This window comes from Phyllopteryx taeniolatus, chromosome 9 (genome assembly GCF_024500385.1).
Source record: "Phyllopteryx taeniolatus isolate TA_2022b chromosome 9, UOR_Ptae_1.2, whole genome shotgun sequence".
Classification (NCBI taxonomy): Eukaryota; Metazoa; Chordata; class Actinopteri; order Syngnathiformes; family Syngnathidae; genus Phyllopteryx; species Phyllopteryx taeniolatus.
This window is the reverse complement of record NC_084510.1, coordinates 1,418,517-1,434,660: the sequence shown is the minus strand read 5'-3', so window position 1 is coordinate 1,434,660 and position 16,144 is coordinate 1,418,517. Positions and strand designations below refer to the sequence as shown.

Genomic DNA, 16,144 nt, shown 5'->3' with positions numbered 1-16,144 from the left:
AAGTACTGAGTAACTAGTGAATAACTTTATTTTAGAGCTGAGATTTCAAATCCCCCTCCCCCATACTACCATTCTCATCGTGTACGCCTTCTACGACTCTATTCTCGAAATAAATTTAAAAAGACAGGTGTCGGTGGATTATTACTGAAAGGATGAACGGACGTGATCTTGAAACCCTTATGAAATGTCTTCAAGGCGCATTATTTGGCGGCGTGTATGCTTCTGATGAGTTACAATTTTTACAGCCTATGCCCCCCGTATTCTACATCGTCAATACTCATCTGAGGAAACCTACCGGGAGAACATTGGTTGGCTCTCACCTTGGAAAAAGATGGGATAGGTATTTTTGTCGACGCATTCGGTTTTCCCCACGAATTTGAATATTACCCACAGACTATAAAAGCATTCTTGGAAGACCATTCTGAGCATATATTATACCATAACCATCATCTGCAACATGAGCTGTCAATCACTTGTGGTCAACATTGTGTTTATTACATACGCAGTAGAGGCTGTGGTCTGTCTTATCAAGATGTGTTGGCTTTTTACAACGATGATGTAATTAAAAATGATGCTATGGTATCCAGGCGGCACGGTGGCCGACTGGTTAGAGCGTCAGCTCACAGTTCTGAGGTGCGGGGTTCAATCCCCGGCCCGCCTGTGTGGAGTTTGCATGTTCTCCCCGTGCCTGCGTGGGTTTTCTCCGGGCACTCCGGTTTCCTCCACATCCAAAAACATGCATGAATTGGAGACTCTAAATTGCCGTAGGCATGAGTGCGAATGGTTGTTTGTTCCTATGTGCCCTGCGATTGACTGGCAACCAGTTCAGGGTGAGGAGAAGCGGTCAGAAAATGGATGGATGGATGGTATCCAAGTTTGTTAGACATCTCCAGCTTTATCCGAGCCCACCATACGGCGGTCATCATCGATTAATTTTGTAAAACATAGCTGATGTTTTTTTGATACCGTGAGGGACTAGTCTGTACAATGTCTTGCCACGGATCTGTCGTCACTTGTTGTTGTTAACAGTCTTTGTAATTCCTCTGGAGGTAGCATCAACGTGAGCGTACTTCCTTCATTCTCCCCATGTTTGAGGAGCGTTAAATAACGTTGCATGAAAGCTTTATATTTTTTTATTTTTTCATACTGTGTCATTGTACGGTCCTCTAAAACTTCTTTCATTTTCGAATCCAAATCCTGCTCGGCCATGCGTAGACATGTTACCTTTTTCCAGGTTAGACAGTAGGCCACTGACCTGGGAGCACACCGGTCCGCAGACGGAATTGTTCTGTACAGGTGGGTGAGGGTAGGAACGTAGAGCGACCAGTAAATCGAGAGCTTCGCCTTTCGGCTTAGCTCCTTCTTTATCACAACGGATCGATACAAAGTCCGCATCACTGCGGACGCTGCACCGATCCGCCTGTCGATCTCCCGTTCCATTCTTCCATCACTCGTGACCAAGACCCCAAGATACTTGAACTCCTCCACTTGGGGCAGGATCTCATCCCCGACCTGGAGAGGGCACGCCACCCTTTTCCGACTGAGGACCATGGTCTCAGATTTGGAGGTGCTGATTCTTTCTTCTTCTTTTTAAACAGTATCATATAATTTGAATTTAAGATGATGGTCTTGCTGTACATTTTGTGTCAGCATTATAACACTTGAAAGATGGCTTGAAAGGTTAGGTCATCGAGGATGATCAGACGGCTTTGTCGAGCTGGAAACAAGTTTTCATCCTCAAAAGAAGCAGGCAGACCTTCGATGAATTTGATCTTTTTATTCCATTTTTGAAGTTTGTTGCACATGGGTTGAAAAGAAGTATAAATCCACACAATGTTCTCGGGTTCATTTTTTTAATACATGATTGCAATTTTCCACTACACTTTTTACAAAATGTGTTTTCCCACATCCACTCGGTCCTGATATCAGACAGGAAAAAGGAGACTGTAACCTCGGGTCAAAGTCAACCGGGGTTAACTCCATTTCATACAAACAAAACACTTCTCTAATAGCCAAACAGCAGACTTTTGCCATCCGGCAGGAGCCGTCTTTTGTCATGCACGACTCGTAACTTTTTCTGGAATGTTGTATTCCTCAGTTGAAAGTATTTTTTATTACGTTGAATGCTGTGCTGACGGGTTTTGATGGCTCACGAGTCACTATCGCTAGTGAGTCACTGTAACGTTCAACCAAGTCTTTGATGCTCTCAAGATTGATATAATGAGAACATTCATGAGTCTGCGTGATACCTTTGACCTTCATCACAATTTTTTTTCTTACTTCTTGTCTGATAAGCATAGTATGTATCACACATTTGCTGATCGGGTTTTGGCTACCTGGAATTTGTCTGCATTCTTTATGACGGGCGTAGCAGTGTTCATTTTGACATGTTTTATTCCAATCCACGCAATGGATGGGCATTAACCCTGACTCCATGCAAGTTGGATCGACACAAACATAACAGTGCCCCCCACAATAATGTGTATGATGGTTCTGATGTCCTTTATAGCAAAACCAACAAAAGTACCCCTGTCCGAGAAAACCATTAGCTGAAATTACCGCGCAGTAGTGGTTTTGTGTCAGAAACAATAGCAAGGTGTCGGTGGATTTGGGGTAGTTTGTCTCAAAATGGCTTAACGGTTGCCCCTCCTCAGCTAACCCTGCAGCTGTCTGCGCATATATACAGTGTATACAGTGGGATTGCTTGCAATCATGATGGCACTACAGTTGATCGAACAAAACAGGATAAAGCGGGTTGTAGTCTGTTGAGATTAACAAGCACTTAAACGAGAAGAATGGTTGTGAATACCTTTTGGGATGGGTGAGGTCAAGGCTTACGTGAAGCACAGAATGGCAAAAACTTTGGGATGGAGATTAAGATCAAAGCCTTGTTTTAGTTTTTAAATGAAATCGGATTGATAAAGAGAATATAGTCTGAAGTTTATTTGTTTTTTATTTATTTTGCTCCCTAGTACGATACATATGTATAGAAGTACTCTGACCCACACTCCAGCACAGTAGATGGCGGTAATGCATCTTGAACGTTTGATGCCACCCGCCAACAAAGAAGAAGAAGGAGAAGAAGAAGAAGAAGAAGAAGAAGAAGAAGAAGAAGAAGAAGAAGAAGAAGAAGAAGAAGAAGGAGGAGGAGGAGGAGGAGGGAGGAGGAGGAGAAGAAGAAGAAGAAGAAGAAGAAGAAGAAGAAGAAGAAGAAGAAGAAGAAGAAGAAGAAGAAGAAGAAGAAGAAGACGAAGAAGAAGAAGAAGAAGACGAAGAAGAAGAAGATGATGATGATGATGATGACGCTTTACTTGCAAAGCAAGTTGGTTACTTAACTGGTGGTGGGGGAGAGCGCCAACTTGTCCAAATATTCGCGGAGAGGACATCTCAATAAAGGCTCACCGAGAAAACAATGGATGGAGCTATCAGCCTCCCGAACCAGCCCGACAAAACAACCAAAGGTAAAGGAACTTGTGCAAAAACTCGTCACCGTTTTCATCATGTCAACTTGAAATGACAGCCAACTCTTTAGTTTCATTTACGCGTTGGTGAAAAATCGAGGAAATATTTGGATAACATTCCTACGTGTTGTGTCGTCAGTGTAGAAATACAACTACTGAATTAGCGTTCAGGAGATACATTAGTACATACATTATATATTATCCAACATTGTATTATTGTATAATTAAGTGTTCTTACTCTGCAACGGATCGACTTCGAATAAAGTACATTCACGGGTATGGAATTTAGGACTTATTATTTGTGATCATTTGATTATGATTTTTGCATTTGCTGCTGGGCAATGGACGCAGCAGGTCGGCGTGGAAATGCATCGTGAGAACATGGGACCAAATTTGGACCGAGGTTTCCGCCCAACAGTGACGATTTACTTGCGCTGCATTGCATAAAAGTGGGAAGTCTGAGTTTTCCGACCTCCGACCAGGAAAATTGCGCTGGAACGCCACTCAAACTGGTAGGTCCATGTCGCGAAGTCGGGAGAAAAAATATCTACCCCACTTCACATGGCCCTAATGGAGGTCAAAATGTGTTTTGAGGAACAAAACAAAAAAGAATGAATCGCAATCAGCCATCTTTGTTGTTTACATTCGCCTTGAGAGCTTTGAGGTCGCAAACTGGTACGGTCCGAGTGGGACAACCCACTTTTCTGGAATGCAGCATTTGAAGGCATTTTGATGTCAACATCAGTCTGGTTTTGTAGTGACTCTGGTTGAGAGAAGCATGGCTCCTGGTGGAATGGAACTTGTAAACTCCTACCAGACCACTAGAGTGGAGGACCCTATGGATCTTGTTGCTTTGGCACTGCAACTGCAGAAGGTCCTGACTCTGTTTTTACTTACTAAATCAAATGGATCATTTGTTGCTTTTAATGCACAGATCTGAAATTGACGTGTTTTCTCAGGGAGACGATTTTATTAAAGCCAATGCTTGCAACAAACTGTCGGTAATTGCTGACCAGATCAGATATCTACAAGAACAAGCAAAAAAGGTGAGTGCACCGGCAAATTGGGAGATGAGGACACCTACCAGCATGGCACATAAGTCACAGTTTTTCTTTTGATACCAAAGCAGTTATTTAGCAAATGAACTTACGATGCATAAACTGTTAAAAAAAAAAAAAAAAAAACACACACAAAAAACAATCCCTCCATATATTTATATTTTGATCCATCAAGACAGAGTTCTTGAAGGTCACTGCGCGATACGGCCTTTCACAATTTAAAATAGTTCCTCGGTGTCTTAACTCATTCACTGCCAGCCTTCCCAGTTAACATGGATATTTGACTTATAAATCTGTCAATGGCAGTGAATGTGTTAAGTAGCAAGGATCAAGAATATCATCATTTGTCTTGTCTTTGTGCCCTTTAGCTTAAAAACATTGAAAGCATTTAAAGGGGAATAAACCCAAGATGTCAAAACTTCCTGTTACATTTGAAATGTACGGATGTCTTGATCTGGTCACGTGACCCAAATGCCCCCTAGAGGTCATTGATGTTTTAACTAAAAACTGACCCATTTATTATTAACCATTGGGTTACATGAAGTAACTTTAAACATAGGAATGTACTACAATTGAATAAAATGAATAAAAATGATATTGGGAAATCCTGAAAAACAACTTCAACAAAACCAATAACAAAAAAACATTTAAATTGCAACATAACTACCGCTTAAGCATATTCTGCATTTCAATAGATTAAATAGAAAATCAACTAGAAAACCATGAAAGACAACCAATAAATAATGGGATGGCAACTATGCAAACGAGGGATGCGAGCAGCTATTAAGGGCCCTCGCCCACGTTGGGGTACATTGTGGATCCATTGAATAGAAATGCGCACCACACTTTGCAGATTTATATTCATGAAAACCTGTATATCATTTAATTCCATAGCACAATTATTTGCAGCACAACACAGCAGCGTGGTGAACAGCATGTCGCCACGACAACAGTGTTAGACGATATGGAAAGCTTTGAATAAATCTGCATCTTCAATATGTTTCGATGAGACACCCAAAGTTTTAAATCGATCAGATAAAAATCGGTGGGAGGAGTTTGTAAACATATACGACTGTATAAGGGAAAAAAATAGGTCTGAATTTGAAAGTAAATTAAAAATGGCTGACTTCCTGTTGGGTTTAGGGTTTGGCTTGAAGAGACTTTTTAACAGGTCTTGGGCTGTTACATATGCCTCCCAATTTTGGTAGACCTAGGTGAAATGTACAACAGAGGCTGCTTCTTTGAAAATTTGTAGGGGGCGGTACTGAGCCTTTTTTTATTTTTTATTTTTTTTTTATATATAAATTGCACAAAAAAACTGTTAAATATTGAATTGTTAGCAAGGCTTGATGTGTGTGCAGAGTTTGAGTTTGCATGCATGTTTCGACCCTCAAAAAAGCATTAGTTTCTTGGCTAACAGCACAGCGAGGCACGGAATGAAACTCTTTTAATAACTTTTCATCTTCAATATCTTTAGCTGAGATACCCAAAGTTTGAAGTCGAGCAGATTAAATCTCTAGCAGAAGTACGTTCAAATGTGACTTCTATAAATTATGGTATTACAATGGTAGTGAAAATACGGTACATTATTAAATACTTCAATAAAGTACAGCTGAACTCAGTTTTTCTCCCGCCGGCTTTTTAAAAACATTGTTTTAGCATGCATGGATGCTACCGTATGTTTGAAGCTACCGTATGTTTTACCATGCCTGCGCCCAATAATGCGGTGCACCTTATGTATGTGTTAAATACAGTAATTGCTCAAAAAATTCTATTTACAATAAATAATGTATCGTTGTTCCTCTATTTATGCCAGTGAGACATAGTGACAGACAGAACAAATGAATGGTCTTCTATTAGATGGCAGGAAGTAAATACAGTATTTAATTTATCCACTTTTTGTGACATTTTTGTTTGTTGGTGTGCGGTGAGATTTTTCAATTGTAAAATATGTTCCTTGTTTTTGTTGTATCCTAAAGACATTTGGGTTTCAGATCAAAAGATGAATATGAGACAAAAGTTCAGAATTCCAGCTTTTATTGAGTGGGGCAAAAAAAGTATTTAGTCAGCCACCAATTGTGCAAGTTCCCCCACTTAAAAAAGATGAGCGGGGCCTGTAATTTTTATCATAGGTATACCTCACCTATGAGAGACAAAATGAGGAAACAAAATCGAGAAAATAACATTTTAAAGAATTTATTAGCAAATTATGTTGAAAAATAAGTAGTTGCTCACTTATAAACTTCTTGCTCACACAACTTCTTCTTTAAGAGGCTCCTCTGTCCTCCACTCGTTACCTGTATTGATGGCACCTGTTTGAACTCCATCCATCCAGCCGCTTCTCCTCACTAGGGTCGCGGGCGCGCCGGAGCCTATCCCGGAGAAAACCCACGCAGGCACGGGGAAAACATGCAAACTCCACACAGGTGGGGCCGGGGATTTTCCTCAGAACTGTGAGGCAGACGCTCTAACCAGTCGGCCACCGTGCCGCACGTGTTTGAACTCATCAGTATAAAAGACACCTGACCACAACCTCAAACAGTCACACTTCAAACTCCAGTATGGCCAAGACCAAAGAGCTGTCAAAGGACACCAGAAACAAAATTGTCGACCTGCTACCATCAGGAACTCACTACGCCGCCAGGAACTCAAATCCTGCAGTGCCAGACGTGTCCCCCTGCTTAAGCCAGTTCATGTCCAGGCCTGTCTGAAGTTTGCAAGAAAGCATTTGGATGATCCAGAAGAGGATTGGGAGAATGTCATATGGTCAGATGAAACCAAAATATAGGTTTTTGGTAAATACTCAACTTGTTGTGTTTGGAGGTGAAAGAATGCGGAGTTGCATCCAAAGAACACCATACCTACTGTGAAGCATGGGGGTGGAAACATCATGCTTTGCGGCTGTTTTTCTGCAAAGGGACCAGGACGACTGATCTGTGTAAAGAAAAGAATGAATGGGGCCATGTAGCGTGACATTCTTGAGTGAAAACCTCCTTCCATCAGCAAGGACATTAAAGATGAAACGTGGCTGGGTATTTCAGCATGACAAATGTATATATGTATGTATATGTACAATTCCAATGAGGTTGGGACGTTGTGTTAAACGTAAATAAAAACGGAATACAATGATTTGGAAATCATGTTCAACCTATATTTAATTGAATACACTACAAAGACAAGATATTTAATGTTCAAACTGATAAAACCTTATTGTTTTTAGCAAATAATTATTAACTTAGAATTTTATGACTGTAACACGTTCCAACAAAGCTGGGACATGTTTACCACTGTGTTACATCACCTTTTTTTAAACAACATTCAATAAATGTTTGGGAACTGAGGACACTAATTGTTGAAGCTTTGTCGGTGGAATTCTTTCAGAATCAGAATCATCTTTATTTGCCAAGTATGTCCAAAAACACACAAGGAATTTGTCTCCGGTCGTTGGAGCCGCTCTAGTACGACAACAGACAGTCAATTGACAGAGAACACTTTGGAGACATAAAGACATTGACAAAAACAGTCACTGAGCAGTAAAGGGTTGCTAGTTATCTGGTAATGCCGGTACATTATTTATTTTTTTTGACAATTGTGCAAAAAGATTGAGTCCTTTAGCACTTAGAGCAGTTCGAATGACTATTATTGCAATAGTCCGGCGCAATGACCATTGTGCAAAGGGCGCCGAGACTTCAAGGAGTGGATGCGGTTTAAAGTGACGAGTAGTAATCTGGGACAATGTTGGTTGTGCAAATGTTACAGATACTCCTCAATCAGTGTGCAAATGGAGCAGATGCTACTCTAGCATGAGTGGCCAGTATTGGTCAACAACAGATATGCAAATAGTGCAGCGTGGCGAGACAACTACAGTGAGTGTACGAGTAATGTATGATTGGCCCCCACAGAATGAAATGAAAAACTCAAGTCAAAAAATTGCCAGCATGTTGTAATTCCCATTCTTGCTCGATGTACAGCTTCAGCTGTTCAACAGTCCGGGGTCTCCGTTGTCGTATTTTACGCTTCATAATGCGCCACACATTTTCAATGGGAGACAGGTCTGGACTGCAGGCAGGCCAGTCTAGTACCTGCACTCTTTTACTACGAAACCACGCTGTTGTAACACGTGCAGAATGTGGCTTGGCATTGTCTTGCTGAAATAAGCAGTGGTGTCGCTGAAAAAGGCATTGCCTCAGAGACCCCAGACTGCTTCCTCATTGGAAGGCGTGTCGGCGGACACGACTTCCACAATTCCCCAAAACAATTTGAAATGTGGACTCGTCGGACCACAGAACACTTTTCCACTTTGCATCAGTCCATCTTAGATGAGCTCGGGCCCATAGAAGCCGGCGGCGTTTCTGGGTGTTGTTGATAAATGGCTTTTGCTTTGCATAGTAGAGTTTCAAGTTGCACTTACGGATGTAGCGCCGAACTGTATTTACTGACATTGGTTTTCTGAAGTGTTCCTGAGCCCATGTGGTGATATCCTTTACACATTGATGTCGGTTTTTGATGTAGTGCCCCCTGAAGGATTGAAGGTCACGGGCATTCATTGTTGGTTCTTCGGTCTTGCCTGCTTACATGCACTGATTTCTCCAGATTCTCTGAACCTTTTGATGATGATATGGACCGTAGATGATGATATCCCTAAATTCCTTGCAATTGTATGTTGAGGAACATTGTCCTTAAGCTGTTGGACTATTAAGGTGGGAACATGATGGTGTGGCGCTGCTTTTCAGCAAATGGTACTGGTAAACTTCACATTATTGAAAGAAGGATGAATGGGCAAATGTACCGAGACATTTTTGACAAAAATCGACTGCCATCTACGAGGATGATGAAAATGAAACGAGGGTGGACATTTCAGCAGAATAATGATCCAAAACATAATGCCAAGGAAACTCTCAGTTGGTTTCAAAGACAAAATTAAAGCTGTTAGAATGGCCCAGCCAATCGCCTGACTTGAATCCAATCAAAAATCTATAGAAAGAACTGAAACTCAAGGTCCATAAAAGAAGCCCACGGAACCTTCAAGATTTGAAGACTACTTGTGTGGAGGAATGGGGCAAAATCGCACCAGAGCATGCGACTAGTTTCTCCATATAGGAGGCGTCTTGAACTTGTCTTTGCAAACAAAGGCTTTTGTACAAAGTATTAAATAAATACCGGTTGGCGTGTTCAATGCTTTTTCCCTGTGTCATTTCACATTATTACACACAACTTAATTTCCGAGCTTATTTGTTCTACTTTCTTTGTACGTATGGATTACTTGGGTAATTCCCTACATTTGGTGAAAATTTCACGTCAATACCACCTTTGGAAATATGTTTAGTGAGAAAAATGGTGACGTGTTAAAGACTTATTTCAGCCGCTGTATGTAAATATAGTCCCCTCCAAAAGTATTGGAACGACAAGGTCAATTCCTTTGTTTTTGTTGTATACTGACAACAATGTAAAAACCAACTTATTTTCTACAAACTGAGCTATCATCCACTGCAGAGCTTTTAGGTCGATTAATCATTAAACTATCAGTATTGTAATACTCCTTACCTGTGCTCGTTTTTTTTCTTAAGCCCGAAATCTTTTGGTTGGTTTTGGTCCAAAGTTAAACGACGGTCGTTCTTTTTGACTTTGAGCTTCTGTACTTGCATGAATTGGTGATATGATGGGCAAGGTTTTTTTTCTCCTGAAATGAACAGCGGAGTTCAGTTTGAAAAATTCTGAAAGTTAGCAGCCGCTACAAAAATAGCTTCAAATAACTAGCTTCATCCTGTACAGGTACACCACTTGCTTTGTTCAGCATGTTCCTGTTGAAGGAACTGTCTTTTCAGTGCCATTTCAAAGACTCTAAAGAGCAACCACATGAGGGGCAAAACCGCATCAAGCCGCTTATGTGTTAACCGCAAAATGGACAAAACATCACCTGGACTCGATAAATGGCTCAAAATGTCGCGTTAAAGCACGCTATCACTACCCGTCTCTTCATGACAATCAACGCTATGGTACATTCCCTTTCCGGTTTGTGTCACTTGTTTCGCGTTTTGTTCATTTGTTTTCCGAAATGTGTTTTGTTCTCTTGTTTTCTGAAATGTAAAAGTGTTGGGTGTTTTGTTCATTTGTTTTCCGAAATTTGTTTTGTTCTGTTGTTTTCTGAAATGTAAAAGTGTTTCGCGTTTTGTTCATTTGTTTTGCACTTCCAGGCCGCCGTAGTAAGGTATGTCGGCGCCCTCAAACACGGACAACGCTGTGTTTATTGATTTGAGGACATGCAATTCTCTCACAAAGTGGGTTTTATATGGACAAAGCGGATACAAAACCAGGTCGAACCGAAGTAGCTGTAAGAGAGGCTTTATCTGGACCCTCGTATGACAAAACCAATATAATAATATTTTTGTTTTTTCTGAAATTGACACTTTTATACTAAGTCCATGTTAGTCACTCTCTGGAGGTTGAAATAGCCCAAAATATCAGCTTTTATATCAATTTGAACAAAAAGTGGCATGTCCAAAATTATTCAGTCTTTATTGGCTATTACAGCAATGAAACGCTTTCTATAATTGCCAGCTTTTTTGCATGCCTCCACTGATATTTTTGTCCGTTCATCTTTAGCGATGCGCTCCAACACGTTCAGGTTGGAGGGTCTCCTAGCCATCCCCCTGAACTTTGGCTCCCTCCACAGATTCTCAATTGGATTCAAGTCAGGACTTTGGCTGGGCCACCGCTAAATGTGAACTATTTCTTCACTACTTTTGGCTTTTGTCTTGGGTTGTCATTGTGCTGAAATATCCACTGGTGCGCATGGCCAAGTTTCTCTGCAGACTGTCCAAGGTGCCCTTTTCTGTGATTAGATTCCCTAGTACATTGGCTGATCACCCCCCCAACCCCCACCCCCAAAAGCATTAGGTTCCCACCACCATGTATAACAGTGGGGATGGTGATCTTAGGGTTGAAGGTGTCCGCTTTTTACATCAAATAAAGAATACATGCATACATATTTGTTTAATCTGCGCCTAAAACAGAAGACCAGAATTTTTCTTTGTCCAGGTAAGCATTTGCAAGGGCCAAGCGGGCTTTTGAATGTGAGTGGCTTCCTCCTTGGTCCGAGTCTGTGGAACCCAGCAGTGGCCGTTGGACTGTCTGCCTTGAGATGTTTCCACCACCACAGCCCAGAATCACTAGGATGGCCTTGGTGGTGATACTCGGATTAGTTTTCATCGCTCTCACTATCATCCTGGCCAGCACAGGTGTCACTTTTGGCTCCCAACCACGTCCTCTGAGATTTCTCATCGCGCATAACGTCTCATATTTTTAAGTAATATTTGGCACTGGAGACCACTGGAACTGGAAAACATTTAGATATGGCCTTATAGCCCTTTCCTGACTTGTGAGGAGGGTTGGGCATCAAGAATCGAGAACCGATTGGAACCGGGACTACCGGAACCGTTCAAATGGAAACATTTCGGTTCCAAGTTTCGATGCCTAGCCCTCCAACTGCGAAGAAGTGGCGAAAAGCAATGAAGAAGCGGCGTAAACCAACGAAGAAGAACGCGCACTATGACGTGCTTGTGCCCAATGGCGGCGGCGAACAAAGCTGTGTCTTAACTTACGCCAGCCACGCAGTTGGCGTGAGGCACCGCACATTTCCACGGTCATGTCACTCTTGCTACATCTGAACTTTGCCGTGAAAAAGAACGGACGCCACGTTTTTGTGCGTACGCACACCAGTTGATTAAAATAGCTGTTCCCAATCAGTCAGGGAAATAAGGATGCTTTAGAGAAGCTTGAACTGTTTAGAATGGTATAGAACTTTGTACTTTTTTACTTTTCCCATCGAATTCTACAGTTTGCACAGGGTATGAATAATTTTGAACATGCCACTTTTTGTTCTAATGGAAAAAAAAGCTGCAAAACATTTTTCCCCATCGTGATGCCTCACGAAGAAACCAGAAGAAGAAAATATTTCTGGTTGGAAAAAAAATTAATTTCAAGTCAAACTATGCCAGGGGTTTGAATAATTTCAGGCTTGACTGAAAACTTATTGGTTTAGCAGACATTGAAATATATGCTTCTTGACTGGTGCACACGTTTGATTTCTTTCTGTCCGTGTCTAGGTCTTAGAAGAAGCGAAAAGAGATGCTGACCTCCACCACGCTGCCTGTAATATTGTGAAAAAACCAGGCAACATGTATTACCTCTACGAGCGACCTTCTGGACAAAAATACTTTTCCATCATTTCTCCTAAGGTTGGCTTTTTTGTTTTAGTAAAGCGGGGGCACACACACGCTGATTTTATTTACTTATTTTTTAAATGAGACCCCCCCACCCATAAGGAAAAAAATCGCCCTGTGTTCTGACTACTCTAATAGGACCATATTCTCCCATGTGCGTAAGAAGGAAAACCCACGCAGTTGCGCACTTTTCTCTGCTGCCCCGATTCTCCTATTGTCATTTACGTGTACGCCTTCATGCCCCAATGCCCATCGGGCGAGATTAGCACATGCTAAGGGCGCTGTGGCCTCAAGGGGGCGGCAAAGATCGGGTGAAAATTCACCTTCAATAAAATAAAACAACTCCTACAACAGACCTGGACGAAAGTGATGGTACCCCGAGAAAAGATTGACAATGAGGGGTCTGTGCAGCATGCAGCGGCCAGCGTGCCAAAATTAAGCAGTCATGCTCACCATTATTGGTACCCCTTAATTCTTTTTGCATAACCTCTATAATATTTAAGAAATAAATGCAAATGTAACAAACCTATCTCATCAGGATCTTTTAATCAGAGGTCCAAAGGTTTTTTTTCACTTGTTGTAATTTCAAAGAAAAAGAACAGGAACCAGCATGTTGCGCAATATTGGCACCACTTTTATATTTTGTTGCACACCCTTTGGCAGTGATGGCAGCCCCCAAACATTTCTTGTATCATCTGTAAGCGTTTTTTCCTCCCACTCTTTGCAATTTGTTCAAGGTCTTGATTTCAGCTCTCAATTTCAATTGGATGGAGATCAGGACTTGATGCTGACTATTTTGAAACGGTCATTTGTTTTCCTTTTCAACGATTCCTGTGTGCTTCTGGATGTATATTTTGGGTCTTTGTCTTGCTGGAGGACCCATGACCTTCTCCTCAAAGCAAGTTTTCATTTCGCTTTCAAATCTCATGATGTCATGATACCTGTGCTCCAGTCAAGGCCTCCATGTAGTGAAGCAGCCACTCAGCATTATGGATCCTCCACCATGCTTGACTGTTGGCAGGCTGTTTTTTTTCCCCTTAAACGCTTCATTGCGGAGTCTGTAAAAATACTGTTTGTGTGCATTACCAAAAAACTCTTTGTTTCATCTGTCCATTAAATATTGTTCATCATTTGCTCTTTTAATGAATGAGTTAATCTATGGAAAAATGTTGTTTCACTTGATTAATTTTCTTCAGGAGATGGTGCACATATAATACATAAGCTTCATGGGTGTCAATAATGGTGAGCAAGACTTTATAACCGCAAGCAACGTTTGAAGTGCCAATACTGATCCTGCAGCTTAGCTTCTTAGCAAAGCACAAGCAAGTGAGCCATCAAGCTGTCAAGAGTTTGGGACAGTGGTGTTGTCCAAGGCAAACCCAGGTGGATCGGGCCTTTCACAGCCACATCAACTCAAGTATTGTACGTCAGTTTTGACAAAGGGTGAGTATCATGTCATTGAGGCCAAAAATGTTCCTGTTGTTTAAATCTGTTACAATGATCTGCCCCTCCTTGAGCTGTCACCTTGTCATGGTGGAGGGGTTTGTGTGTCCCAATGGACACAAGGATGTTACCCAGGAGGAACAGAGAGCCAAGAGACGAGAGGCGGAAGCCAAGGGTTAAATACCCAGGGGTAGTGGGGAAGACCATGCCCATCAACTCGAATTTAGTCTCAATTTGGCCCATAAAGAAAATGCTTTTAAAAATCTCACATTAATCTAAAGTACTCCCAACTTTGTATTGTGCTCATTGATCAAGCATATAGAATGATTGTCTCAACTTTCGTCTTGGCTAATCAACTAATTGTTCAATACATCATTTCGTACGGTTTGGCTTCAAATCAAGAGGACAGTCGTCAAAGTCCCGTAGCCGAACCTGTAAACTGACACATTAATGACAGACATCGAGGCATACATTTAGAATATTCCTGGACGTTTGTTTGTTACGAAGGTGGGGTTTCAACGTCCACAGGCGGTGTCTCTAACCACAACTGGGGGTGATGGTGTTCAATTCGTTTAACAGTCATAAATCACTTCCTCCCCAATCAGCTGTGCAAGTCATTAAGTTTTATGGCTTCAAATGATATAAACCAGGTTTCCTGTGCCTTGTGGAAGCAATCTGGCTGGTTGTGGCTCAGGAGGCAGGAATGCAACAATTTATCAGTTCTTGGGGTTGCCATGACAACCGGGCCATAGGTACCCCATTAACGTAAAAAGAGTTACTCAACTTACATGGCTTTTTCGTCCAACATTTGATCGGTCTAATCGTTCATGTGTGCGCCATAGCATATGGTGCATTCAGGCGCAGCGCGGAAATGCGTGCTATAGCATGTTAAAAAGGATTTTAATAGTTTTGGCTGTAAATTTGTTTTTGTTTGTATGAGTGACAGTAACTGTAAATATTCAGTGGCGCCTCTGATTCTGGTGGAACTTTGAATTAAAAACAATTGTTTTAAGAGTAGATAAAATGGAATACTTTTATTTTTCTCTGTTTTGAATGTTTAGAAGCTGTTTTTTTTTTTTGTCTGTTTCTAAATGCTTTAATCATGTAAAGCACATAGTTAACTTATGTATGAAATGCAAATGAATGGTGCACCACCACCAAAATGTCACAAATTATGAATACGGAAATAATGAAATCTGGGCCTGTTGTATGAGTGGCAATTTATTTGTCCAGCCACTATACTTGGCTGGCATGCATAGCTGAACAAGATACATTGTTATTAGACAAATTAAGTAGAATTGGATCATTTCCCCCTGATTATCTCATGGCGCAGTAGTGCGCCACAGCACCGTGGTCGGGAATAACAGCCTAAACTTTCAACTCTACTCCGCAGGAATGGGGCCCAAGTTGTCCTCACTTGTTTGTTGGTGCATTCAAACTTCAACACGACATGTCCTGGACTCCTTTGGATGACGTGCATAAAAGGGATACAGAGATTGCTATCATGGGCAAGCTCCTCAGCCAAGCAGACGACTTCACCATCGGGCATGGAACCCAATTTCAAGGGCCTGAAGCTGAATAAACCTGAACCATTATCCAAAAACCAAATGACTATTGTTATACACTGGCAGATCAGAAACACACGACAAATATTTCATGACATTTTCACCATATAATTGTTTCAGAACATTTGGCAATCCATCTTTGCTGGGTTTGGGGTGAGCAAGCATTTCATTGAATTTCAAAACATACGCTGTACGTTCATGTGTAAGCCACATACAATGTGGGATTTTTGTGTAGTCAGAATGTAAAATAAGACATTATTGACATTATTGCAGATGTGAAACTACGGGATATTGTATATAAAAATGTGAACTCAGTTCCATCAAACAAACATTTCATTTCATCGGCATATTTTGGATTTTTATACAGACGGCAATTCAATAGTGGCAGTGTTGAT

At 41.3% G+C, this 16,144-nt stretch overlaps 1 protein-coding gene across 1 annotated transcript; it reads left to right on the top strand.

Annotated features, from left to right (window-relative positions):
- Positions 1-3,221: 3,221 nt before the first annotated feature.
- On the top strand, positions 3,222-16,085 carry c9h1orf50 (chromosome 9 C1orf50 homolog). Its single transcript, XM_061784364.1, is given in 6 exon segments — positions 3,222-3,461; positions 4,220-4,335; positions 4,421-4,507; positions 12,625-12,756; positions 15,578-15,712; positions 15,714-16,085. Coding segments are annotated over 6 exon segments (666 nt in total). The 5' UTR covers positions 3,222-3,412; the 3' UTR covers positions 15,861-16,085.
- The last annotated feature ends 59 nt before the right edge of the window (positions 16,086-16,144 follow it).